The sequence below is a fragment of the Salmo trutta genome, chromosome 27 (genome assembly GCF_901001165.1).
Source record: "Salmo trutta chromosome 27, fSalTru1.1, whole genome shotgun sequence".
NCBI lineage: Eukaryota > Metazoa > Chordata > Actinopteri > Salmoniformes > Salmonidae > Salmo > Salmo trutta.
In genome coordinates, this window is record NC_042983.1 from 9320598 (window position 1) to 9346869 (window position 26272).

General features: G+C 41.9%; 1 protein-coding gene across 2 annotated transcripts in view; it reads left to right on the forward strand.

The window, feature by feature from the left end:
• Positions 1-3344: 3344 nt before the first annotated feature.
• The window catches only part of LOC115164266 (lysyl oxidase homolog 2B-like), a 68899-nt gene continuing 45971 nt past the window's right edge, over positions 3345-26272 (forward strand). The window contains exons 1-3 of one of the 2 annotated variants that reach the window (XM_029716566.1): positions 3345-3533; positions 8889-9290; positions 9768-9943. In XM_029716566.1, the coding sequence (XP_029572426.1) occupies positions 8930-9290; positions 9768-9943 (537 nt within the window). In that variant the 5' untranslated portion in view covers positions 3345-3533; positions 8889-8929. The remainder of the gene's footprint in view (positions 3534-8888; positions 9291-9767; positions 9944-26272) is intronic. The other variant, XM_029716567.1, reaches the window with a different exon arrangement.

A 26272-nucleotide genomic window follows, 5' to 3' on the forward strand; every position in this document is an offset into this window, starting at 1 on the left:
AGCTACATGTCTTAACAAAAGACACTCTAATTTTGACAAACTATTTTCATTTCAATTTAAAGTGTACTGTTAGCTAATATTTCGTGGCCACTCTACCATAAAGGCCTGATTGGTGGAGTGCTGCAGAGATTGTTGTCCTTCTGAAAGGTTGTCCCATCTCCATAGAGGAACTCTGTCAGAGTGATCATTGGGTTCTTGGTCACCTCCCTGACCAAGGCCCTTCTCCCCCGATTTCTCAGTTTGGCCGGGTGGCCAGCTCTAGGAAGAGTATTGGTGGTTCCAAACTTCTTCCATTTAAGAATGATGGAGGCCTCTGTGTTCTTGGGGACCTTCAATGCTTCAGAAATGATTTGTTACCCTTCCCCAGATCTGTCCCTCGAAACAATCCTGTCTCGGAGCTCTACGTACAATCCCTTTGGCTTGGTTTTTGCTCTGACATGTACTGTCACTGTGGGACCTTACATAGACAGGTGTGTGCCTTTCCAAATGATGTCCAATCAATTACATTTACCACAGATGGACCCCAATCAAGTTGTAGAAACATATCAAGTATGATCAATGGAAACAGGATGCACCTGAGCTCAATTTTCGAGTCTCATAACTAAGGGTCTGAATAATTATGTAAGTAAGGTATTTCTGTTTTTTATTTTTTTTATCAATTGGCCAATTTTTTTTGTTGCCTGTTTCTGCTTTGTCATTATGGATTATTGTGTGTAGATTGATTAATTATTTATTTATTTAAACAATTTTAGAGTTTGGCTGTAAGGTAACAAAATGTGGAAAAAGTGAAGGGATCTGAATACTTTCCAAATGCACCGTAGGTGTTTATGCACATAGAAAGCTAATTTAAGCTACCCAAACTTCCTTCACTGCTCCCTCCACATCTTTGCCTAGCACCCTAGACATGTCAAGAACTTAAACAGTTTGGCAGCATACTATATTAATACCCCATTCTGTACCTGTCTAGGCGCAAGCCAAAACGTAAGTCAGTGTGGGGTCTATTAAGACATGTTGCCATGAGATAGAGAAAATTAAGACAAAGCTTAAATTGCAACTTATATTCAGGTCAAGTGAGTTTTTTACATTTTCATTCTGTCGCTATTGGCGCGGTGCTGTACCGCTTTCCCCTCACCTGGGGGCAGAATAAGCTGTCCTGGATGCTGCTGCGTGCTGGTGTCATGATACTGGCTCTGGTCTGCGCCGTCCTGGGGCTCTGTGCTGTGTTTGACTTCCACAACTCCAAAGCCATTCCCAACCTCTACTCCTTGGATTGTTATTTGCACCAAAGCACTCACTCTTCTCCACTGAGGTTTAGTATATGTGCCACTGCCAACACACAAATTAAAATGGCATTGTCATACAACAACTGTGAACTCATATTAGGCCATATTTTAGCCTACTTGTGTTGTGCCTTACTTGGCATGCATGGTGATTGTTAGAATTGTTATGCCATTTTCTATGGCTGTGAGAGGCTGAAATAATGTTTGTTTTGTTTTCTGTGGGTGGTGACCCTTGTTGGTTTCCTCCTGCCCTGCTCACCCATGTCATTCCACAAGCTGCTGAAAAGTGCCCATGTGTGGATGGGAGACAGCATACTGATACTCAGCATCGTGTCCTGCATCTCATGGATCAACTAGAAACTCTTCATGGCATTGTAAAAGACATTGTTCACTATGTGAGCCCATATTCTTATAGTGTCTCAGATTGCGCTGATCTAAGATCAGGTCCCCCTGTCCATGCAATCTTATAAATTGTGATGTAAAAGGCAAAACTGATCCTACTCTGAGACTATGAATATGAGCCCTGATTAGGTTAATTTTCGTTTTTGTATTCAGGACTTGGAGGAAACAATGCACTGTATACAAATTTTTCCATAATGTACCGACAAAAAATGATATCTAGCTGTGTTGACAATATTACACAAATATTCAAAGTGTAATTCTTCAGAATGAACTACAAATGGGACACAGTCATATGCCAACCTGCCACCTGAGGCATTTGTCGCCAACTCGTTAGGAGTCTTCATTGTAGCCTTTGGATTGGTCGTTCTGAAGTTTCTCTCCAATCAGAAATGGAAGCGACCAGAGCCTACAAGTGAGGACATGAGCTACAGGGTGAGCGCAACAAACCTGATGTAATGTTGCCAAGTCGGATGTCCTGACCAACATATATGAGGTGTAATAGACAAATCATATTTTTCCAACACTATGTATGTGGATAAAGCTGTAATATCTTTATTGCTGTTCATAAGTACAGTATTGTATTGACAGACTTATGAACCAACCCTACTTCATCTCAAACAGATTCATTATTTGAATGACATTTCAGAAGCTATGCTATATTCCTATTCTATATACATACTGGGTGAACATTTATTCACTGATGTATTCAACTCCTTTATGTCATTTTTTAAAAACAAACTTCAATGTTTCCACATGCAGTCACTGTTTCAAGACGACAGCTAATAGAACAAAAAAAAAACAGGAGGCTTCAAACCTGCTCTCAGCTGCTAGTCATACCCCGCAAGCTATCCATCACTGTTATCTGTCTCTGCTGGATCCATGGTTCCCTTAATCAAATGATGAGATGCTGAATGTCCTAGCCACTGCCAGGACAGTGTTGTAAGCGACAATATGTCCCATCAAGATATGCATATTTACTGAAGAGTATATTTGACATCGCTGCCTTGTTTTACATGAATAAAACAAATAAATGAATATGATGTACTCAAAAGAAATGACTGTTTCCGCATTTCTTTGTGACTGCCATTGCTGTTGGGCATGGCATTTAGGCTAGTGTCATCACTAAAGCTAGTCTGGGATTTGAGAATCTGTTCAATGATTTATATTGACCATTCAATATGTGGCCATGCGAACGATCAATATGTTGTGTTCTTTTGTGGTAGAGAAAACTACGGCTGCTGTGGGCCTATTCAAGAAATACACATTTAACATGATTGCTATATAATTTGCACATGGTGGCAGCAGTTTATCAAGGATCAGTACAGAGAGTAACTATCAGACTATCAGATGCTGTCGCGGACTAAATGGGATGCATGGGTGGGTACAATTGGGCACAATGGACAAAATATGTGGGTCTTTGTTTTCTGCCAAGCATTCAAGTCATCGATAAAGGTGTGCTTTTTTGGTTCTGGGTGCCGATTTGTACCAATGTGTCACAGAATCAGGGTTGTTGAGCTGCATTTTGCTGTCCTTCTGCGATGATGTCGTGTCCCAGTGTCGCGCCAAATATCCAGGAATTAAGGCTATTCCACTTCCAGCGCTCACTGCTCAGGCCATCGGTGAGGTCATTTCAGCAGTGGGCGTAACTGGGCAGATCCACAAGGCATAACTTTGTCGGAAGCGGCATTGAAATTGCAAGGGGGAGTGAAAGTTTAGCCGGGGAAACCATCCGAAAGTCACGTAGCAATCCTAATCCTTGGGGAGTACAAATATAAATTCGTGATTTGGGCATCATATCAGGCAGCCATATTCTTCAACAGGATCAAGATCATTTTTTGAAAATCGTCTGTGGTGAGAGTTTTTTGGGGAAATAACTTGAAAATTGGGTTAATGTAACAGTTACTAAAGAATATTACTGGAAAAATGTGCTTGATAGGCTATTTGGTCTTTGTGCTTCTTATTAAATTAAAGCAACTTTGGCTACTTGTGCTTATATGCCACGTATAACCAAATGCACTCTGATTTCATGTTGATAATGACATTTGGTTGTTAACGGTTTCTGTGTCTAGACTTTTGTATTTGTAATATTGATTGTAGGCGATAATGAGAATACATCACAGTCTGTTTCACAATGTTCACAAATAAGGATGCCAGCATATTGTGGGAACGCTGATATTATTTATGCCAGGAATGGATAGTTGTGGGGTTTGTGATATGAAAGGTGCACAGTATTCAATTACAGTTTAGTTGCAGTTACTTGGTCTGAGAGAAACAAAATGCCTCTGCTTTTGTGGACACTGATCTTACTGATTTCTCACAAGATGATTTGTGATTGCAGTCTCTATAGCCTATCGTAGTTGTGTAATTAGGTTGCAGAGAATGTTAGTTAAATGGCATACCTGTGTATTATTACCTGGATGTGTTGTTCTGTGCTATAAATCAATGGCATGGTAACAGGAGTTCTCTGGCTTGATTCTAGTTGACTGTATTGTCCTTGAAGGAACAGTGAATAAACTATTCAAGTTGATGGTTTGGTTAACTTTGGTACACTTTCTATGAGCTGCCTGTATGTAATGCATTTATAGAGTCTTCTCTCACCATCCCATAGTGCATGATAAGACTCATTTCAGTGCTTCTATAATTATCCAGTTAGTTCTACACATTATAATGGTCTGAGCAAGGTATTGGGAAGGCTCCAACTCTTTCTGACCTGACATATTGAACCCGGAACCACCACCTTATGACCTAGATGCCCTACGGCTACGAGTCAGTGTCTAGCATTCTCGAGGGGAAACATGACAAGTAAAAACTAGTGACCATTTTTTTTATGTCAGCATAGAATTAACGTTGTCTTTCTTGTGAAAGAAGCGTTCTAGGTGGTTGATGGATGCTGCTGTGTTTAGTTTATCTGCCTGCACATATTGGTTTCCACTGAAGACCAAATGGAGGCAGAGCTTCCTGGATACCTTGCTTTGTTTGGCGGAAGCTAAATGACTTCTGTTTGATCCAAGAGGTCACCATTTCATGGGGTGGGCCCATCTTATACTTTTGAATCTTTACCTTACATTTGCGCTAGGAATGTTTTTTTTGTGATACTGTACTGCGCTCCACCTTGAGCCCTTAAATCGTTGAGTGCTGAAGCAGGATGGAGTTTAAATTTAAGATATGGTCATATATCTTAGATCCCAGATCACATTTGTCATACAGTACTGTAGCTTCTGTGTGTATCTTATCCATGTGGTTTAATGAAAACATTAGGATGGTTATTAGGCTGTGAGGAGATGCCGACCCTGTGGGCTTGATTCTAGCTGTTGGGCTGGATTTTGTAATGTCTATGTTTTGTAACTTGTGTAACCAACTGCCCACTTACATTGAAGAAAATAGAAAGATGCTGGAAAATGGAAAGATCCAACCCCCACTGCCAGACATACATAGCTTTTAGTTTACATCACTTGAAAGCCACTATATTATTGAATTGCGTAATGCCTTGTGTGAAATGTTGCTGCAGTCTTAAAAGGAGTTATGCATTTTTTTTATCAGGAATCAAGGTAAGACCCAAGTACAGATTGTGTGAAGTAACAATGTTTATTGCAACCACAGGGACAGGCAAACGACAGGTCAAGGCAGGCAGGGGTCGAATAACAAGTAACAGTCTCAACGTCAACAGTGAAGAGGCGACTCCGGGATGCTGGCTTTCTAGGCAGAGTTGCAAAGAAAAAGCCATATCTCAGACTGGCCAATAAAAAGAAAAGATTAAGATGGGCAAAAGAACACAGACACTGGACAGAGGAACTCTGCCTAGAAGGCTAGCATCCCGGAGTCGCCTCTTCTCTGTTGAAGTTGAGACTGGTGTTTTGCGGGTACTATTTAATGAAGCTGCCAGTTGAGGACTTGCGAGGGGTCTGTTTCTCAATCTAGACACTCTAATGTACTTGTCCTCTTGCTCAGTTGTGCACCGGGGCCTCCCACTCCTCTTTCTATTCTGGTTAGAGCCAGTTTGCGCTGTTCTGTGAAAGGAGTGGTCCACAGTGTTGTACGAGATCTTCAGTTTCTTGGCAATTTCTCGCTTGGAATAGCCTTCATTTCTCAGAACAAGAATAGACTGATGAGTTTCAGAAGAAAGCCCTTTGTTTATATATATATATTTTTTGAAAAATTGTTTGAAAAGGTATAGTCTTTGTAAATGCTATCATAAATAGGACTGGTGGAGTTACAGTATGTCACACATGTAGCTAACAAAAACATATGGAAATGTCTGCTCTACTCAAAATGATAACCAACTAATTGCAGCATTACAGCAAAAATTGAAGAAGCAAGCGGTCTGATGAGTACAAATGTAAGGAACTTGTCTGTCAGCCCTGCATTAAAGACAAAATTGGACTATAGAAAATTGTAATAAATAAAAAACCCTACCATTTTAACTTAAGAACCAAGAAATTGACAGCTGTCCCATATAGATTTCTCAGAATAAGAATCGACTGAGGAGTTTCAGAAGAAGGTCTTTGTTTCTGGCCATTTTGAGCCTGTAATCGAACCCACAGATGCTAATGCTCCAGATACTCAACTACTCTAAAGAAGGCCAGTTTTATTATTTCTTTAATCAGAACAACAGTTTTAAGCTGTGTTTTCTAATGATCAATTAGCCTTTTAAAAATATAAACTTGGATTAGCTAACAGCGTGCCATTGGAACATAGGAGTGATGGTTGCTGATAATGGGCCTCTGTACACCTATGTAGATATTCCATAAAAAATCTGCCGTTCCCAGCTACAATAGTCATTTACAACATTAACAATGTCTACACTGTATTTCTGATCAATTTGATGTTATTTTAATGGATACATTTGTTTTGCTTTTCTTTTAAAAACAGTTACATTTCTAAGTGACCCCAAACTTTTGAACGGTAGTGTAAATCAATGTTTTTCTCTGTGACTTCATGCCACATGACATCCTGCCATGATTGACCAGAGCGGAGTGACAGTTTGTTGTTGTTGTTAAGCCCCCCCAAGCCTTGGCTTCCAGGCCTCATTCCTGTTGTTCTCTAGAGCCCGGGGAAGTTCATATTAGAAAACTAGGTATGAGTGGAGCGCTCATTGCCATCGGTTGCTGGTTGATAGGCTGTAAGTAGACATAGATTTTTTTAAAACAACCACCCCTTCCATATCCCTCTTTAGAAGTGCAAATTATCTAGAGTAAGCTTATTTATGGTGCTAGAATACTATCCTGTATTTTTTAATGTATATTTCGGAAATTGTTTTTATTTTATTTTTTATATAATTTGGTTAAAAATTCAAAAGGCATTTGCACATCTGAGCTATCTTTTTTTGCAGGTGCATGGTGACAGTTGAATAAAATTAGAAAAAAGAAGAAGCCCGCACACTGCTCTTGATAGTATCACTGCTCTTTAATAAGCTTGATATAATTTGGTTGAAATGACACTACCCCATGTGGGCACCAGTGAAAATGATTGGCTTTCGGTTTCAACTCTCCACCTCTGTTTGAATGTGCCTATTCACATTTCTGGGAGAACTTTCACAGGCTTTCATAATTCATACTAAAAGTGAGGTGAAAGGTAGAGGCTGGTAGACGCTACCCCAAACCCAACTCTGTTTCCCCCCACCGGTATGCAAATTGGAGTGGGTCTAGGGTTTCTGGGATAATGGTGTTGATGTGAGCCATGAAAGCACCTCATGGCTAGAGATGTGAGTGCTATGTGTCGGTAGTCATTTAGGCAGGTTACCTTAGTGATCTTGTCACAGGCACTATGGTGGTCTGCTTAAAACATGTTGGCATACAGACACGGACAGGGAGAGATTGAAAATGTCAGTTAAGACACTTGCCAGTTGGTCACGCATGCTCGCAGTACACGTCCTGGTCATCCGTCTGGCCCTGCGGCCTGCGGCCTTGTGAATGTTGGCCTGTTTAAAGGTCTTACTCACATCGGCTGCGGAGAGCGTGATCACACAGTCTTCCGGAACAGCTGGTGCTCTCATGCATGTTTCAGTGTTAAATGCCTCGAAGTGAGCATAGAAGTAGTTTAGCTCGTCTGGTAGGCTTGTGTCACTGGGCAGCTCTCGGCTGTGCTTCCCTTTGTTGTCTGTAATGGTTTGCAAGCCCTGCCACATCTGACGAGCGTCAGAGCTGGTCCAGTACGATTCGATCTTAGTCCTGTATTGATGCTTTGCCTGTTTGATGGTTCATCGGAGGGCATTGCAGGATTTCTTATAAGCTTCCGGGTTAGAGTCCCACTCCTTGAAAGCGGCAGCTCTGGCCTTTAGCTCAGTGCTGATGTTGCCTTTAATCCATGGCTTCTGGTTGGGGTATGTACGTACGATCACTGTGGGGACGACGTCATCGATGCACTTATTGATGAAGCCAATGACTGATGTGGTGTACTCCTCAATGCCATCGGAGGAATCCCAGAACATATTCCAGTCTGTGCTAGCAAAACAGTCCTGTAGCTTAGCATCTGCTTCATCTCACCACTTTGTTATTGATCTAGTCACTGGTGCTTCCTGCTTTAATTTTTGCTTGTAAGCAGGAGTTAGGAGGATAGAATTATGGTCAGATTTGCCAAATGGAGGGAAAGGGAGAGTTTTGTTTGCATCTCTGTGTGTGGAGTAAAGGTGGTCCACACACATAGTGTGGAAATATATATAAAACACAGCACAATCAAGTTTTTGATTGCAATGTGCCTTTAAGCACATGTTTGTTAGCTCCAAAGTGGTAGTAGCTGTGACTGCTTGCTGACAGTGAATGCCGAGCTATTCAGTGGCTAAATACACTGCAAACATAATTTCGCCTGGTTCCCGTGAAGCAATTGTAATGACAGTCCACCACAACATACCCGAGTGTCTCCTGATTAGCAAGGGCTAGTCTGTGTTTAATTTCATTGCGTTTTAAAACATAGTTTGAGATCATTGTCAGTGGATTTTGCCTGTGGTTTGAGTGGTGAATTGGACATCCTGGGAAAATGTTGTCCGAGGTTGCAACAGTAACCAAGAGGGGCTTAGCGAAGGGTCAATTGGGGTTACTGTAATTCTTTGAATGTAGGTGAAGCACTTGCTGCCCTTATTAATCTCCTTTGCTGCAATCCTGAATTCCAAACACCCAGGCAGTCTCCCTGTGAAAAACCATATGACAAAGTCGCCAAAGGAATTTAAAATGGGTAATGTTATTTTCCTAATCTCTGCCTACTCTCCCATAGATAACCTCTTCTGTCTACTGTCTGACTTGACAGACACCGCCATGCTGGCCGCCTGGTCTCTCCCCTGCTGCTTCACTATCCTGTTGGGCCTGTTAGAACTGTGCCGGGCCCAGTACGAACACCTAGGCTACCCACACGGCTATCCGCAGGGCTACCCAGAGCCCGAGCAGGAGCAGTACAGTGCCCCGGAGCTGCCACCTGACACACCCAGGATACAGCTGCGTTTGGCAGGGGACAAGCGCAAGCACAACGAGGGGCGCGTGGAGGTTTTCTATGATGGCGAGTGGGGCACGGTCTGTGATGATGACTTCTCCATCCATTCTGCCCAGGTGGTGTGCAGGGAGTTGGGCTACCTGGAGGCTGTCTCCTGGTTTCCATCCTCTAAATATGGGAAAGGAGAGGGTAAGATGTCTGTTATTGCACTTCAAACCTTTATATGTGTAATGATAAGAGGAAGGGGAAATAATTTACTATTTTAAGGGATGTTTTTTTATTGGCCAGGTTTAACCAATTTTCCCAGTGAAACTTTTCAATAGGCCATTTGGATTTATGTTTATTCTGACATATTTCACTGACAGGCCGGCTTTACCATGAATAAATGCAGGATGTTTTGGATTACCGGTAGTGCTCTTTGTCTATGTTCTGACTCTACTTTTACCAAAAGGAATAAGGCACATCTGTACTGTAGATATGTTATAAGGTAGTCAGTGTACGTACAATCTCAGCAGCATAATTGCTGTCAGTGTCCAGTCCACTTTTCCAAAGTCGCTTGGCTGTTTGACCAAGCTAGCGACAACTGGTCAGGTGAAAGAAAGATTTATCCCTACAGAGTTCTTTTTGATGTATCCACAATGTGTTCAGAATCCTAATGTTTTTCAGGACGCATCTGGTTTGACAATGTCCAGTGCAATGGAAAAGAGAAGACCTTGGCACTGTGCACCTCCAACGGGATTGGTGTGTCCGACTGCAAGCACACAGAGGACGTAGGTGTGGTCTGCAGCGACAAAAGGATCCCAGGATTTAAATTCATCAACTCCATGGCCAATAATGTGCAGGTAAACAATCTACCTTCTATAAAGCCTGCCTTAGTTAGACACAAAAGGGTGGTTTCCTAGACACAGATTAAGGCTAAACCTGGACAGAAAAAGGACTAGGCTTAATCTGTGTTCAGGAAACGGCCCCAAAGACACTTGACTTTGGTTGACATTTTTACACTGGGCCAGAACATTTGGTTCCTGACTGCTCGTCAGAGAAAGCCCTCACAGCTGGTTTTATTGAGCTGTTCTGTTCTGTGCAGTGACAGCATCTAAGTATTACGTACATGTGGCTTTCAAAAAAAGTGAATAGTCAAGCCAAAACTAAATTGTGAACCCAATGATGACTTTACGGTCATGTGCACTAGCCCACGTGAAGTTTTTCAAAGAAAGTGAGGCTACTGGTAACTAACTAAATAAGTAATCATAGGTGTTGCACTCACAACTGTCAGTGTAATCCTGCTGGGCTCTTAAAGGCTTCATTGCGCACCTCATGGAAGTATGTCCTACAAGCCTACAGCTAATTGCAGAGTGTTATCTTGCTGTTCTGCTCACTCTGCAGGCCCTCGAGTTCACATACCAATCTTATGAGGGGAGTGCAGACCAGAGCTCTCTGAGTTTCAGCTCAAACCATAACTTTCCATTTTTAAAATGTCTCTGAAATCAAGTGATGACGGACAGCACAGTAGAGTAACAGCTGGATGCCTCAGGGTGATTCTGGGGTTTTTTGTGCATTGAAAAATATGCACATCCAACATCCAAATATTCACATAAGGTGCAGGATAGAAGAACATATCAAAGATAAAAGAAATGTCCTCAACTCTGGTACGCTCCCATGGTGATTTAATCAGAAGCATTTTTTATTTTAATTTTTTGGGGGGAGGGGCAGCAGGTAGCGTAGTGGTTAGAGCGTTGGGCCAGTAACCGAAAGGTTGCTAGATCGAATCCCGAGCTGACAAGGTAAAAATCTGTTTTTCTGCCCCTGAACAAGGCAGTGATCCTAGGGCGTCATTGTAATTAAGAATTTGTTCTTAACTGACTTGCCTACTTTATTAAATAATAATAAAAAACAACAGCAGCTGCATAGACTTAGCCTAGCCTACTATGCGCCCTGTCCCTCTGGCCAGGGTAAACGAAGCGGAAACGTAGTGTATTTATAGTCCATTTGTTTGTCAGAAAATGTGAATGGGATCAAATTTGGTTTATTTTCAAACTTGGGCTGACTAGGCTACCTAGACTTTTTCAATCCAAAATGATTAACTGGAATTAGTCAATAAACACAATAGCTGAAATAGACTGTGAGATCATTTTGAATTAGGCCTACAGTTGCGTAGGGCCGGACTACACAATGCAAACCTACATAAATCAAGCTCAGCCGTGTGAGTTTTATTGTCTAATCATGTTGCTTTCTCTGTGTTTGTGTAGTAATATTAACAAGTACAAGTTTGCTGCAGTTTGACAGGGTTTTCATCCTCCACAAGGCCAGGAGTTTTTCCAGTATTTTTTTTTTTTTTTTATACCATGTGACCTGATTAAAAAAACTGCTTCTATCATAGCCCATATTAAACCTTTTTACAACAGATTAATCACGTCATACCGTATAAGGTTTTACCTGGTGAGGTTACTAGATAAGGAAGAACTACGGGCCCCAGAAGTTTTTGTCCGCCACACCACTCTGGGACCTGTGATGCCACCTCTGATAGAGATGATAATGATCCAGAGAGCAGTGCTGTAGAGGTCTAGACGTATGGACTCAGCCCTTTGTGATCTCTCCAGCTGTGATATTTACTGAGAGAATATCAGAGTCAGCTTTTCCATTCACTAAGACGTGGGGCACGTGTGGCTAGCTCCACACAGAAGCTCTATGAAACACAGCCAGGCTTAGGCAAAGCCCTCCACACAGATTCCAAATGGCATCCTATTCCCTATGTAGTGCATTATTTTTGACCAGGACTCATAGGGGTCTGGTCAAAGGTAGTGCACTGTGTTGGGAATAGGGTGCAATTTGGGATGCAGTACCACAGCCTTAATGAAGACTTTACCTTTTCATCTGGAAATGGTCATCTGGTGGTGACTCACAGCTGCCGTTTGAGGTTACACCAGACTGCGTCCCAAATGGCACTTTGTAGTTAATAGGGTGCCATTTGGGACATACATTGTCTAATGTTAGCGATGAGGACAGACTAGTGTGGTTCTGTGGTGGGGGATGATGAGAGAGGTTTGGGGACTCAAAGTAGGGGCTTTGGCTGAGAACATTTCCGCCCACATTTTAGAGTTCAGGGCAGTGTTCACAAACCTTTTCTGAGTCAAGATCACTTTCCGAGTCAAAATGCAAACCGAGATCTACCACTCAGATTTTTTTTAAACATGACTTAAAAAACATAAGCCTGTGCCACGTTAACCTATTAAAAACAGTTCTGTAGCAATGAGATTTTGCAGGTTTTTGCAATACATTATCACTGCATATTGGCTATGATATAATTGCCCTGCCGATGTTGTTCTTCTCAGACCATTTTGTTATTATATTTAAAAAATTGTAGGTATATGATCACACTGGTAATAGATCAGTTGTTTTATTACTTGTGAGGCACAGTTGAGTGAGCATAATCATTTTTATTGTTTTATTTGACTGGACTGATGGCCTGCATCAGTCTGAGAGGAGGGGGGGAAGGAGGGAGAGAGCAGCGATGAGGCTGCCTCTCATCCAACTCACCGTCACTTCGCTCTCCCTCCCTTCGCTGAGAAAAGTCTTCCAGCTGATGGCGAAACTCAAGTCACACTGCATTATTCTGCCTCATGCACCAATTCATGTTGTTACTCCTATGACCAGAGAAAGTTAAATATTCCTTGTGTTAAAAAAGACACAAGCTGCTAATAATAACACAAGTTTATTGAAACTATTTACTATACTCCAGGCTGCATCACATCCGGCCGAGATTGGGAGTCCCATAGGGCGGCGCACAATTGGCCCAGTGTCGTCCGGGTTGCGTCATCCGGGTTGTCGTCCGGGTTGGGCGGGGTAAGCCGTCATTGTAAATAACAATTTGTTTTTAAACTTGCCTAGTTAAATAAAGGTTAAATTAAAATAAAATACAATTAATTGCAGCTGCAGTGCTGGTTAAAGCGCGAGTGGAAGTAGGGAGAACGCGAATGGCTTATACATGTTTTAAAAAGTGTTGACAGTGCTGAATAACAACGTAGACATTAATTTCTCTTAAAAACAGCGGCTCTTTGCTGTATTCATTGGGTCGGTCTCTAGTCATGGTTTTAAATGTTTTGAAATCTCACAGTATCAACTTCACTGTGTGCTGGAGGAAACTGTGCCGACACGGTGATCTGAGCTATCTGATAGGCCAGCGGTAGGCCTATAGGTGCGCTTGATTTTCTCTCTGGGCCAGCCGGGTACGCAGAGTTCTACCTTCAGACACATCATATGGTTAAAATTGGGAACACTTCGCCTTCCCTGTGCTAGGGCTGCTGAATCAAGGGCACCTACTGCCAATAACGTGAAACGAATATTAAAAAAATGGAAAGGCTTTGTCGTTGGGGGTTTTACAGAAATGTTTGGTGATCGACTAGGAATGCCTTGGCGATCCACCGGTTGGTGACCACTGGTTTAGAGACACTGTTGCCCTTTCATCGTGGGGCACATGTGATGACTTAACGACAATAGCTGGCGAGTCAACCACAAAGAAACCACAAAGAAAATGTTTCAAGGAGTTAGTTAAGAGAGAGGTGAAACCTCGCAATTCTTCACATTTTGCAATGGGGCAGAGAAACTTTTGCAGTTTTAAATCTAATTTCCTGCAGTTCTACACATTTTGACATTACTTATGCCATGTTCACATGATATCCGTGAGAGAGTTACTAATAAAATCCCATGGAGGTCAGGGTACCTGAACACATTCCCTGCATGCCCGGTCAGAAATGTGCTGATGATTAGGCGTAGATAGCAGCCGCTTTACAGACTCCTGACCAATTCTGCGATTTTGTGTTTTTTTTAATCTGATCGTAACTTTTTTTTGTACATAATGTCTCTGCCATCATTTCCTATGACCGTAAACAGCTTCTGGACATCAGAACAGCGATCGCTAACCTCGATTTGGATGACAATTTCTACTTCAATGAGTCAGCAGCCTCGGGTGAGACGGAGGGGGGAGTGGTGTGTCTCCTTGTTAACAACAGCTGGTGCACAATCTCTAATGTTATGGACGTCTCAAGTTTTTGCTCGCCTTAGTAAGAATACCTCATGATAAGCTGTAGGGATGTAACGACTCACGTTGCTCCCCGATTCAAATGTGTAAGATGCGAGTGCATCGGTCCGCGGACCCCAAACCGATCCAACTGTAGCATGCGTCGGTCAGAAAATTGATTCAAATGTTACGAATCACCAGTTCATTTGTTTTATTTTGTATTATTAACTTATTTCTACCTTTGAAAATACCTCTCATCTTTTGTGACAACTGATGCGTCCTCTCCTTCAGCATTGAACTAAAGCTACACGTCATTTTGCATGCAGAAGAACCCCAGGCAATATCAGTAGCCTAGTCAAACTATTGCACTGTGCCCAGCTTTGTGCATTGACCAACATGAGGTAGGCATCCTGTTCATGATCTGCCGGCACCTTTAGCATTCAAATGCTAAAATGGCTTGATATTAGGCTTTATTAGGTAAGCGTCAAGCTATGTAATTTGCTAGGTTATTGTTATCTATGCACTGTTGAAAATTGTGCTTTACCGGAATAAATGTAACCTACCGGAGACAGAACTATCATCTGGCTATACCCGTGTAGGGGGCTTATAATAGATTGTATTTCAATTGTTCAGCTTCACCATCAGCAATATTTGTGATCATTTTGCTTTAAACAATCTGCGTATGTGGTCATTTTTAGATATACAGAGTAAAGTTGATAGTTTCATACAAGGGCAGAAAAGAAGCTCACTCCATAAATCTTCCAAACGGTCAAAACATGTCATGGCTAATTTAGAAACGATAGTGATACATTACTAGCTCAAACACTTAATCTGCAAAAATGACAGGTTAATTAGTGGGTGATGGTGATTTCACAAACAAAGTGGGGCGACAAAAGACATAGGCTACATTGGTGGTAGATGCCTAGTCTACCTTATATACACTATAGACATACATCATTTACACACACACACAAATGCATCGAAGCGCATCGAACCGAAGCGCATTGATTCGTTCTCTAATCAAACCGAATCGCACCAAATCGTTTCAAACTAAAATGTATCATTCCGGTATCGTATCGAAGCCTATGTATCTAGATACAGTTGAAGTCGGAAGTTTACATACACCTTAGCCAAATACAATTAAACTCAGTTTTTTACAATTCCTGACATTTAATCCTCGTAAAAATTCCCTGTCTTAGGTCATTTAAGATCACCACTTTATTTTAAGAATGTGAAATGTCAGAATAATAAGAGAGAATGTTTCATTTCAGCTTGTATTTCTTTCATCACATTCCCAGTTGGTCAGAAGTTTACATACACTCAATTAGTATTTGGTAGCATTGCCTTTAAATTGTTTAACTTGGGTCAAACAGTTCGGGTAGCCTTCCACAAGCTTCCCACAATAAGTTGGGTGAATGTTGGCCCATTCCTCATGACAGAGCTGGTGTAACTGAGTCAGGTTTGTAGGCCTCCTTGCTCGCACACACTTTTTCAGTTCTGCCCATACATTTTCTATGGAATTGAGGTCAGGGCTTTGTGATGGCCACTCCAATACCTTGACTTTGTTGTCCTTAAGCCATTTTGCCACAACTTTGGAAGTATGCTTGAGGTCATTGTCCATTTGGAAGACCCATTTGCGACCAAGCTTTAACTTCCTGACTGATGCCTTGAGATTTTACTTCAATATATCCACATAATTTTCCTTCTCATGATGCCATCTGTTTTGTGAAGTGCACCAGTCCCTCATGCAGCAAAGCACCCCCACAACATGATGCTGCCACCCCCGTGCTTCACGGTTGGGATGGTGTTCTTCGGCCTGCAAGCCTCCCCCTTTTTCCTCCAAACAACAATGGTCATTATGGCCAAACAGTTCTATTTTTGTTTCATCAGACCAGATGACATTTCTCCAAAAGTACGATCTTTGTCCCCATGTGCAGTTGCAAACCGTAGTCTGGCTTTTTTATGGCGGTTTTGGAGCAGTGGCTTCTTCCTTGCTGAGCTGCTTTTCAGGTTATGTCGATATAGGACTCATTTTACTGTGGATATAGATACTTTTGTACCTATATTTCCTCCAGCATCTTCACAAGGTCCTTTGCTGTTGTTCTGGGATTGATTTGCACTTTTCGCACCAAAGTACGTTAATCTCTAGGAGACAGAACGCGTCTCCTTCCTGAGCGGTATAACGGCTGCGTGGTCCCATGGTGTTTATAATAGCGTACTATTGTTTGTACAGATGAGCGTGGTACCTTCAGGCATTTGGAAATTGCTCCCAAGGATGAACCAGACTTGTGGAGGTCCCCAAAAAAATTCTGAGGTCTGGGCTGATTTCTTTAGATTTTCCCATGATGTCAAGCAAAGAGGCACTGAGTTTGAAGGTAGGCCTTGAAATACATCCACAGGTACCAATTGACTCAAATTATGTCAATTAGCCTATCAGAAGCTTCTAAAACCATGACATAATTTTCTGGAATTTTCCAAGCCGTTTAAAGGCTCAGTCAACTTAGTGTATGTAAACTTCTGACCCACTGGAATTGTGATACAGTGAATTATAAGTGAAATAATCTTTAAACAATTGTTTGAAAAATTACTTGTGTCATGCACAAAGTAGATGTCCTAACCGACTTGCCAAAACTATAGTTTGTTAACAATACATTTGTGGAGTGGTTGAAAAACTAGTTTTAATGACTCCAACCTAAGTGTATGTAAACTTCCGACTTCAACTGTAGGTATTGAATCGTCTTGAAATGTAAAGATGCACGTCCTTAATAAGTCTATTTACCACCACAAACCAATGCTGGTTTACCACCACAGACCGAACTCAACAAGCTGTATAGGGTCGTAAGCAAAGAATAAAATGCACACCCAGAGGCGGCGCTTCTCGTTGGCCAGTGATTTTAATGTAGGGAAACTGAAATCCATTTTACCTCATTTTTACCAGCATGTCAACCTGTTCAACTATAGGCGACAAAAATCTCATCTTTACTCCACACACAGAAACGCATACAAGGGTCTCCCTAGCCCTCCTTTTGGCAAATCTGACCATAACTCTATCCTCTTGTTACCTGCTTACAAGAAAAAACTCAAAAAGGAAGTACCAGTTACGCGGTCAATACAGAAATGGTCCAATGAAACCCAGCCGTAAACTGCCCAGTGATGCGAGCCAACTAGACAAGCTAAATGCCTTCTAGGCTCGCTTCGAGGCAAGCATCACTGAACCATGTATGAGAGCAACAGCTGTTCCAGATGACTGTGTGATCTCGCTCTTCGTAGCTGATGTGAGTAATGCCTTAAAACAGGTTAACATTCACAAGGCCACAGGGCTAGATGGATTACTAGGACGCGTACTCAGAGTATGCGCTGACCAGCTAGCAAGTGTCTTCACTGACATTTTCCACCTCTCCCTGACCCAGTCTGTAATAGCTACATTTTCCAAGCAGACCACCATGGTCACTGTTCCCAAGAAAGCTAAGGTAACCTGTCTAAATGACTATCGCCCCATAGCACTCACATCTGTAGCCATGAAATGCTTTAAAAGGCTGTTCGTGGCTCACATCAACACCCAGACACCCTGGACCCACTCCAATTCACATACCGCCCCAACAGATCCACAGATAATGCAATCTATATTGCACTCCACATTGCAGCACCTATGTAAGAATGCTGTTCATTGACCACAGCTCAGCGTTCAACACCATAGTGCTCTCCAAGCTCATCACTAGGTTCATAACCCTGGGACTGAACACCTTCTTCTGCAACTGAATCCTGGACTTCCTGGTGGGCCGACCACATATGGTGAGAGTAGGCAGCAACACACCTACCACGCTGACCCTCGACGCGGGGGCCCTTCGGGTGCGTGATTAGTCCCTTTTTGTACTCCCTGTTCACCCACGACTACGTGGCCTGCGCACGACTCCAACATCATCACTAAGTTTGCTGATGACACGATGGTGGTAGGCCTGATGACAGACCTGGCAGTGAGGTGCCAGGACAACAACCTCTCCCTCAACAACCTCTCTGCAAGACAAAGAAGCATGTGACGAAGCATGTGACAAATAATATTTGATTTGATCCAGTGCTCCTCTGAGAAGTTACTGTTTGCTTTCCGTTAAGTCTGTTATTAAATAGGAATTCATTTTCTGTTCATTTTCTGTTTATCACACACACTCTTTTTTTTCAGCTATAGTCATAGCTATATAATTTGGGGACAATATATAAAGATTAGTGCCCAAAAACTCCTGTCCTACTCCATAATCCTTAGGAATGTATCCTCTCACTGCCATTCAGCTTTTACTGTAGATAATTTTGAGGTTTGTGTTTGTGGGGATGTCTGACCTGTGATCAAGGACATGCATTACATTCTGCTCCAACCAGATTTAACATTGAACATTCCTCTGTGTTTATGAAAGGTCCTTCTTGGCTATGTACATTTCCTAGCTGGCTTACCATTGAGCTGCATTCATCAATGCAGACTTTATGTACACACCAATGTGTTCTGTTGCAGTAGCAATTTAGGAAACATTTGAGATGCATTCATGCCTGCACTCTGCATCCGACAAGGAACAAACAGGGTACTGTGGGCTCCTAGAAGCTAGAAGGAATACATCCTGAAGAACGTCAGCTATTGAAACATCCCCCAGAGAGGTGGTTGATTGAGGTTTATTGAAGGAAGTAATATAATGTAAGTTAAGGTGTAATGGTGGTTCATAAAGTGGTATTTTTATTGTAGTTAGATGATTTTTGTGGTAACATGCCTTGAAACAACCTTGTTCTACTTCAATGTATTTACTTCCATTTGTTTTTGCTCCTTTGGTTTGGAGGAATCTCCTACCATGCTGTGACATGAGCTGGGGCTGGGAAGCTGGGAGGCTAGGTGGAGGCAGGGCTACTGTGGCAGACAGGTAAAATCTGTCCTAATGTTAATTGGGATTGAATGTTATTTTATTTGTCTGTCTGTCTGTCTGTCTGTCAGTCTGTCTGTCTGTCTGTCTGTCTGTCTGTCTGTGACTATGCCTCACTCACACACACACACTCACACTCACACTCACACACACACTCACACTCACACTCACACACACACACACACACACACACAGTGTATACAAAGACACTGTTTCTCCCAAAGCAATAGTTAACGGCCCTTCCATCTTCCTTACATCAGTTTTTCCCCTCAGGCTTAAGGTCAAACCATCCACTTTTTCCTCTATAAACCTCTGGCCTTGTCGTCATAGTAGGGTTCTGTAAAGTGCCATGTCAAGCCTAATAGGAATGGCACCAAGAACTTGACTAATGTGGGGTTGAAAAAGTAATTTGACCTTTGAATTTGAACAATTGAATTAACTTCTCACATAACTGATGGATTGCTCTCTGGCCATGTAAACAACAATGAAAAGTCTACACCCAAGTGCACTGCATTCCCACAAAACAATTCAACTGAATAGGATGTTTAGTTTATCCTCTGAAATACAGTCTAAAATGTAGCCCTTAGTCTCTTATAACTCATAGCTGGGGAAATCAAGATTCATTTTTACAGTCAATGTGTGAGTTTGTGCCAGTGTGGCACAAACCATGAACTTCTGTGTCTAATTTATAAATGCCACACAGTAATAGTTAAGGACATTTTCTTCCAATTAAAGTAGTTTATCTCAGATTCAACTACAAATAATAATTGCCTTGTTTCTTTAGCCAAATAAGTCAAACTGTAGTTTTTCAGGATTTGTAATAGTTTTGTGGAACATCTGTTTCCACTTTGTCAACAAAGGCTCTTTTAATGTTTTCTAAGGAGCATGAACAAGTGAAACAGAGACGTGAGGTAAATTGCCTGCACTGCCACATAAACACTGTTTCTGGAAAGAACAAATCATCTATTTGTGTTGTGGCTCACAGAATAATCAGCTCCCAACAGTGCTGGTCTGGTCAGCACAGCACATGTGATCTTGAAACAAATGCAGCAAGCCCATGGAGGAGCAACCTTGATCCCAGGAAGTCACTTTAGCTCAATACTGTTGTGATGTTCTAGATAAATTATTTGTTCTCTCACTTGGAATGTCTATGTAACCCAGTTTCACAAGGATATTTGGTGATTTCTGTAAGAAGTCAATGGAGTTCAGGGTCTCTATTGGAACCATGTGCTGTAGGCTCCATGGCCATTGTTTTTGCTGGCATTAGCACTGTGTTTTGGTGGAGGCTTGAGGTTACAGTCTGGCCTGAGATGATGAGAAGTAGGTTAATTAAAGATTACACACTAAGTCACACCATTGTCTAATTGCTCCAAACGGACATTCATGTCATAAAGAGGATTGCGCCTCAGTACTGTGAATGCAAGTGGCACTTGAATCTGAATGATGCATTTTGTTTTTCTTCATGTTTCATTGGCATGTCTTGTTGGTTTCAGTTGCATTTGAAATGCATATTTCAGTTAATTTCTCAAGGGTAACAAACATCATTGTGGATGTAACATTTTAGAACTAATGCCCCAAGCTCACTTTCTAGTGTATGATTCTGGGAATGGACTATTGTAGCCTACATAATAAACCTCACACATACTGCAATTGTCAGTGTTAGCCCTAGTGGGGATATTTTTGCTTTCCGGCTGGAGCTTCTCACTGGGCACAGATGTCAATTCAATGTCTATTCCACGTTAGTTCAACGTCATTTCATTGAAGTGACGTGGAAACAACGTTGATTCAACCAGTGTGTGCAGAGTGGGTTGGCTGATTCTTCTGTTCTGTGGTCAATGCGGAAGATAGCTCTAAATCATTCTATGACACCATGGCAGTTACATTCTGTTCAAATCCAAGCCCGGAGGGTTAGAATGACACACTCAGTCTGGTCTCATTCCAAGGGACCTCATTTAACTTGTTTAGTTGAATGACATATTCTCTTCAACTACCAATGGTAGGCCTACAAATGCACTGCATTGATTTCATGGAGCAGTCAGGATCAAAAGAGAATCACAGCTCAATGAGTTTCCTGAAAGATGATATTTGATTAACAAACTTTTAGACATTCTTTTCTCATTTACATTATAATTACTTGTCGTTATGTTGCTACAGTGCCTTGCAAAAGAATTTATCCCCTTGGCGTTTTTCCTATTTTGTAGCATTACAACCTGTAATTTAAATGGATTTTTATTTGGATTTCATGTAATGGACATACACAAAATAGTCCAAATTGGTGAAGTGAAATGAAAAAAATAACTTGTTTCAAAAAATTCTTAAAAATGGAAAACTGGTGTGTGCAAATGTATTCACCCCTTTGCTATGAAGCCCCTAAATAAGATCTGGTGCAACCAATTACCTTCAGAAGTCACATAATTAGTTAAATAAAGTCCACCTTTGTGCAATCTAAGTGTCACATGATCTGTCACATGATCTCAGTATATATACACCTGTTCTGAAAGGCCCCAGAGTCTGCAACACCACTAAGCAAGGGGCACCACCAAGCAAGCGTCACCATGAAGACCAAGGAGCTCTCCAAACAGGTCAGGGGCAAAGTTGTGGAGAAGTACAGATCAGGGTTGGGTTAGAGAGAGCACCATTAAATCCATTATTAAAAATTCAAAGAATATGGCACCACAACAAACTTGCCAAGAGAGGGCCGCCCACCAAAACTCACAGACCAGGCAAGGAGAGCATTAATCAGAGAGGCAACAAAGAGACCAAAGATAACCCTGAAGGAGCTGCAAAGCTCCACAGCAGAGATTGTAGTATCTGTCCATAGGACCACTAAGCTGTACACTGCACAGAGCTGAAATTTACGTCAGAGTGGCCAGAAAAAAACCATTGCTTAAAGAAAAAAACAAGCAAACACATTTGGTGTTCACCAAAAGGCATGTGGGAGACTCCCCAAACATATGGAAGAAGGTACTCTGGTCAGATGAGACAAAAATGTAGCTTTTTGACCATCAAGGAAAACGCTATGTCTGACGCAAACCCAACACCTCTCATCACCCCGAGAACCCTATCCCCACAGTGAAGCATGGTGGTGGCAGCATCATGCTGTGGGGATGCTTTTCATCGGCAGGGCCTGGGAAACTGGCCAGAATCGAATGAATGATAGATGGTGCTACATGCAGGGAAATTCTTGAGGGAAACCTGTTTCAATCTTCCAGAGATTTGAGACTGGGACGGAGGTTCACCTTTCAACAGGACAACCACTCAAGTGGTTTAAGGGAAAACATTTAAATGTCTTGTAATGGCCTAGTCAAAGCCCAGACCTCAATCCAATTGAGAATCTGTGGTATGACTTAAAGATTGTTGTACACCAGCGGAACCCATTCAACTTAAAGGAGCTGGAGCAGTTTTGCCTTGAAAAATGGGCAAAAATACCAGTGGCTAGATGTGCCAAGCTTATAGAGACATATCCCAAGAGATTTGCAGCTGAGATTGCTGAAAAAGGGGTCTCTACAAAGTATTGGCTTTGGGGGGGTGAATAGTTATGCACGCTCAATTTTTCTGTTTTTTTTTGTCTCATTTCTTGTTTGTTTCCCAATAAAAAATATTTTGCATCTAATAAGTGGTAGGCATGTTGTGTAAATACAACCCCCCCAAAATGTCCATTTTAATTCCAGGTTGTAAGGCAACAACAGGACAAATGTGAAGGGGGGTGAAGACTTTGTATATAGAAGTGAAGCCACTGTATATAGACATTATAGATGAACTAATTGATTCTGGATGATAGCAACAATGAGACAGCCAGAGAGAGGGGCCACTAGCTTCCTCTCCTTTGCCCCTCTCTCTACCTCCTCACAAAGACGCATCCAACTAATGGCTTTTCCATCTGCTGCACCTCCCCCCCCCCCCCCCCCCCCCCGCTGCCAATTCTGGAAACCCCTTCCCCAAAGTGCATAGAAACAAGCCACATATGTTAGAAGTATCTCACCGGCTGCTGTTTTTCTGCTGTGCTTTTATACCACATCACCTCTGCAATCAACCGGCATTTATTTTCTAGACATTTGAATGAGGCACCGAGGAAAGTGCAGTCCTGAACTCTAAACAGGAAGTCAATCATTAAAGGGGTTGGGTGCCCAATAGCAAGGAGGGAAGGTGGAGGTTGGGTTGCCATGCGAGTTTTAGTTAGTGAAACAAGTTCACTCCTTTCTTTCACAGCAAAACAAATTAAAGAGGAGGGGTATTCAGAATAATATTTTGATGACTGACTTCTATGTAAGACTGTTAGGTTTAAGTACAGCTTGAGAGACTGCTTCATCCGTACAGGTAAATCCTGTATGTTAGAGTTATTAGGCAGTGATAGTGTTTGTCTTGGCCAGTATAAGTCTGTTTGGAGGAAATTGGATTTTTATTCTATCATGCCTGTCAGAGCAGTTGTATCTTCTGTCTGTGTATTCATCTCTGTAATATGTTTTGGAGTCAGGTCATTTTATTCATGTTAAGTACTATACCTGTTCACTATTAATGTAAAGTTCTGGAGGAGGTGATAAGTCTGTTATCTGCGAGAATCCTGCTTGAAGGTCGCTATGGGCCCTGGTTAAAAGCAGTGCACTACATGGGAAATAGTGGGCCATTTGGGAGGCAACCTTGGTTTTTATTGGGCAGACTTTCTTCAAAGTACAGTATACTACCAGATAATCTAAAACAGACAAGGTCGCTATCACCACAGTTTCCTCAATTATCATGTCGTCATGTCACAGGGTTGGAACCCCCAGATAGTTTTACATCCTCAGCATGCTGCATCGATTCGCTCCACTCACTGGTTAATCCTGTCACTGCCAAGATCCCAGCAAAAATCGGCTTTTCATTTATCTGACTTTCTTTTATATGCATGTCCAGCCCTTATATTTAACCTCACAATGAAGTGTTTTACCATGTTCTTTTCAGGACAACCATGGCTACAAGTAGAATGCAAAACAATTTGACATAAAGAGTTACATTCATTGGTTTTATTGACAAATGGGAATGAAAAAATAAGGTCCTCCAGAGCAAGAACCTGATCAAATGAATTTATATGAATGCTGTAAGTACAGAAATAGTTTGCTCAGTGGGAAATTAATCTCCACATAGTCAGTGACAAGTTTGTGACAGCAACTATGTGAGCTTATTACAGTATTATAGACACTACAGTGGCGGTCGGTGTTGTTTAAGATTAGGTAGGACATTTTTTATGAGCATGGCCTTTTATATTAACATTGATAGGTTTAGATACTCAAATTTCCGCTATACCTATCATGAGGCTGCTACAACCTAGGCTACGAATGAAAGTTTGTGGATACCTGCTCATCCAACATCTCATTCCAAAATCATGGGTATTAATATGGAGTTGGTCCCCTTTTTGCTGCTATAATAGCTTCCACTCTTCTGGGAAGGCTTTCCATTAGATGTTGGAACATTGCTGCAGGGACTTGCTTCCATTCAGCCACGAGCATTAGTGAGGTCGGGCACTGATGTTAAGCGATTAGGCCTAGCTCGCAATAGGCGTTCCAATTCATCCCAAAGGTGTTTGATGGGGTTGAGGTGAGGGCTCTGTGCAGGCCAGTCAAGTTCTTCTACACCAATTGCAACAAACTATTTCTGTATGGACCTCGCTTTGTGCACGGGGATATTGTCATGCTGATACATACAAACAGAATCATCACTTTGCTCGTTGTATAATTCCTTCTCGCATCTACGCGCTCTCCTCCAACCTTTTCCCACAATTTGTGGACTTCAGTGCACAAAACAACAGCTGTCTGTGACCAGGAGAAAATACCTTTCAAAACTAAACCTTCATACCATAACCACTAAATGCTACACAAAGCCTACATTGTTGTCACCATATTAGCTAACGTCATAGTCAACATAGATACTAACTAAACCCGCTACAATCATGCAGCACAGCGTACAGCAAGCTGTTTAGCAGTTACACCAGCAGGCCCCAGTGGCAATAAATGTATAAAACTGAAAGCTTACCTTGACTTGGAAGACTTAGCCAGCTAGCTAACATAAATAGCATTCCTCTCTGTTTGAGCTGGGTGTTTTAGTAGGATAAATTAGCTAGCTGCATTAGCTAGCTAAGGGAAAGTGAAAAAAATACAACAAAATATAGCTAGCTCTCTCTTTCTGCTGCTTCTACTTAAATTTTGAATAAATTAATTTGTTCAAAACTGTTCAACTATTGCCTTTCTCTCTCTTTGAGTCAACTACTCACCACATGTTATGCACTGCATTGCTAGCTAGATGTAGCTTATGCTTTCAGTACTAGATTCATTCTCTGATCCTTTGATTGGGTGGACAACATGTCAGTTCATGCAGCAAGAGCTCTGATAGGTTGGAGAACGTCCTCCGGATGTCATCATAATTACTGTGTAAGTCTAGGGGGTGAGAACCATGAGGTGAGAACCATGAGCCTCCTAGGTTTTCTATTGAAGTCATTGTACCCAGAAGAGGATGGAAAATAGCTGTCCTCCGGCTATACCGTGGTGCTACCCCAGAGAGTGCTGTTGAGCCTACTGTAGACCTTCATTTCAAAACAGTGTGTTTTAATCTGTTATTTGGTGACGTGAATATATTTAGTTTGATCTAAAAATGATAACGTTTTAAATGTTTGACTATTTTTATTTTGATTAAATTCACTGAGAAGGATGATCCTCCGCTTCCTCTTCTAAGGAGCCTCCACTGAGACACTAAGTGTCTACACCACCACTCTTGTCAGGAGGGCACAACAGTGGCTGAAGAAATTTGGCATGTCACACCAGGTCCTCTCTAAATGCTACCGCTGCACCACGAGTGTTCTGACCAGTTGCATCATGGCCTGGTACGGGAATTGCTCCGTCCACGACCGCAAGGCCCTCCAGCGGCTGGTGAAGACGGCTCAGTACATCACTGGGAAAGTGAACCCACCCATCCAGGACAGCTATTCAAAACAATGCCTGAGAAAGGCATGCAGCATAATCAAGAACCCCATACACCCGAGCCATGAGCTGTTCACACACGCACACACGTACACATGAATACATTCATGCTACACACATATCAAAACTGCTGCAACCAGACTCTTATGATTGCTAAATACTGCACAATTTAAACATTTTCCCCCCAATCCCCCCTTCCACAAAACACTAGTAAATATTGGACTATAAATTGTGCCTTCCTCTATTATACTTACTGTGCATTCTGAAAGTTTTCAGACCACTTCCCTTTGTCCACACTTTGTTATGTTACAG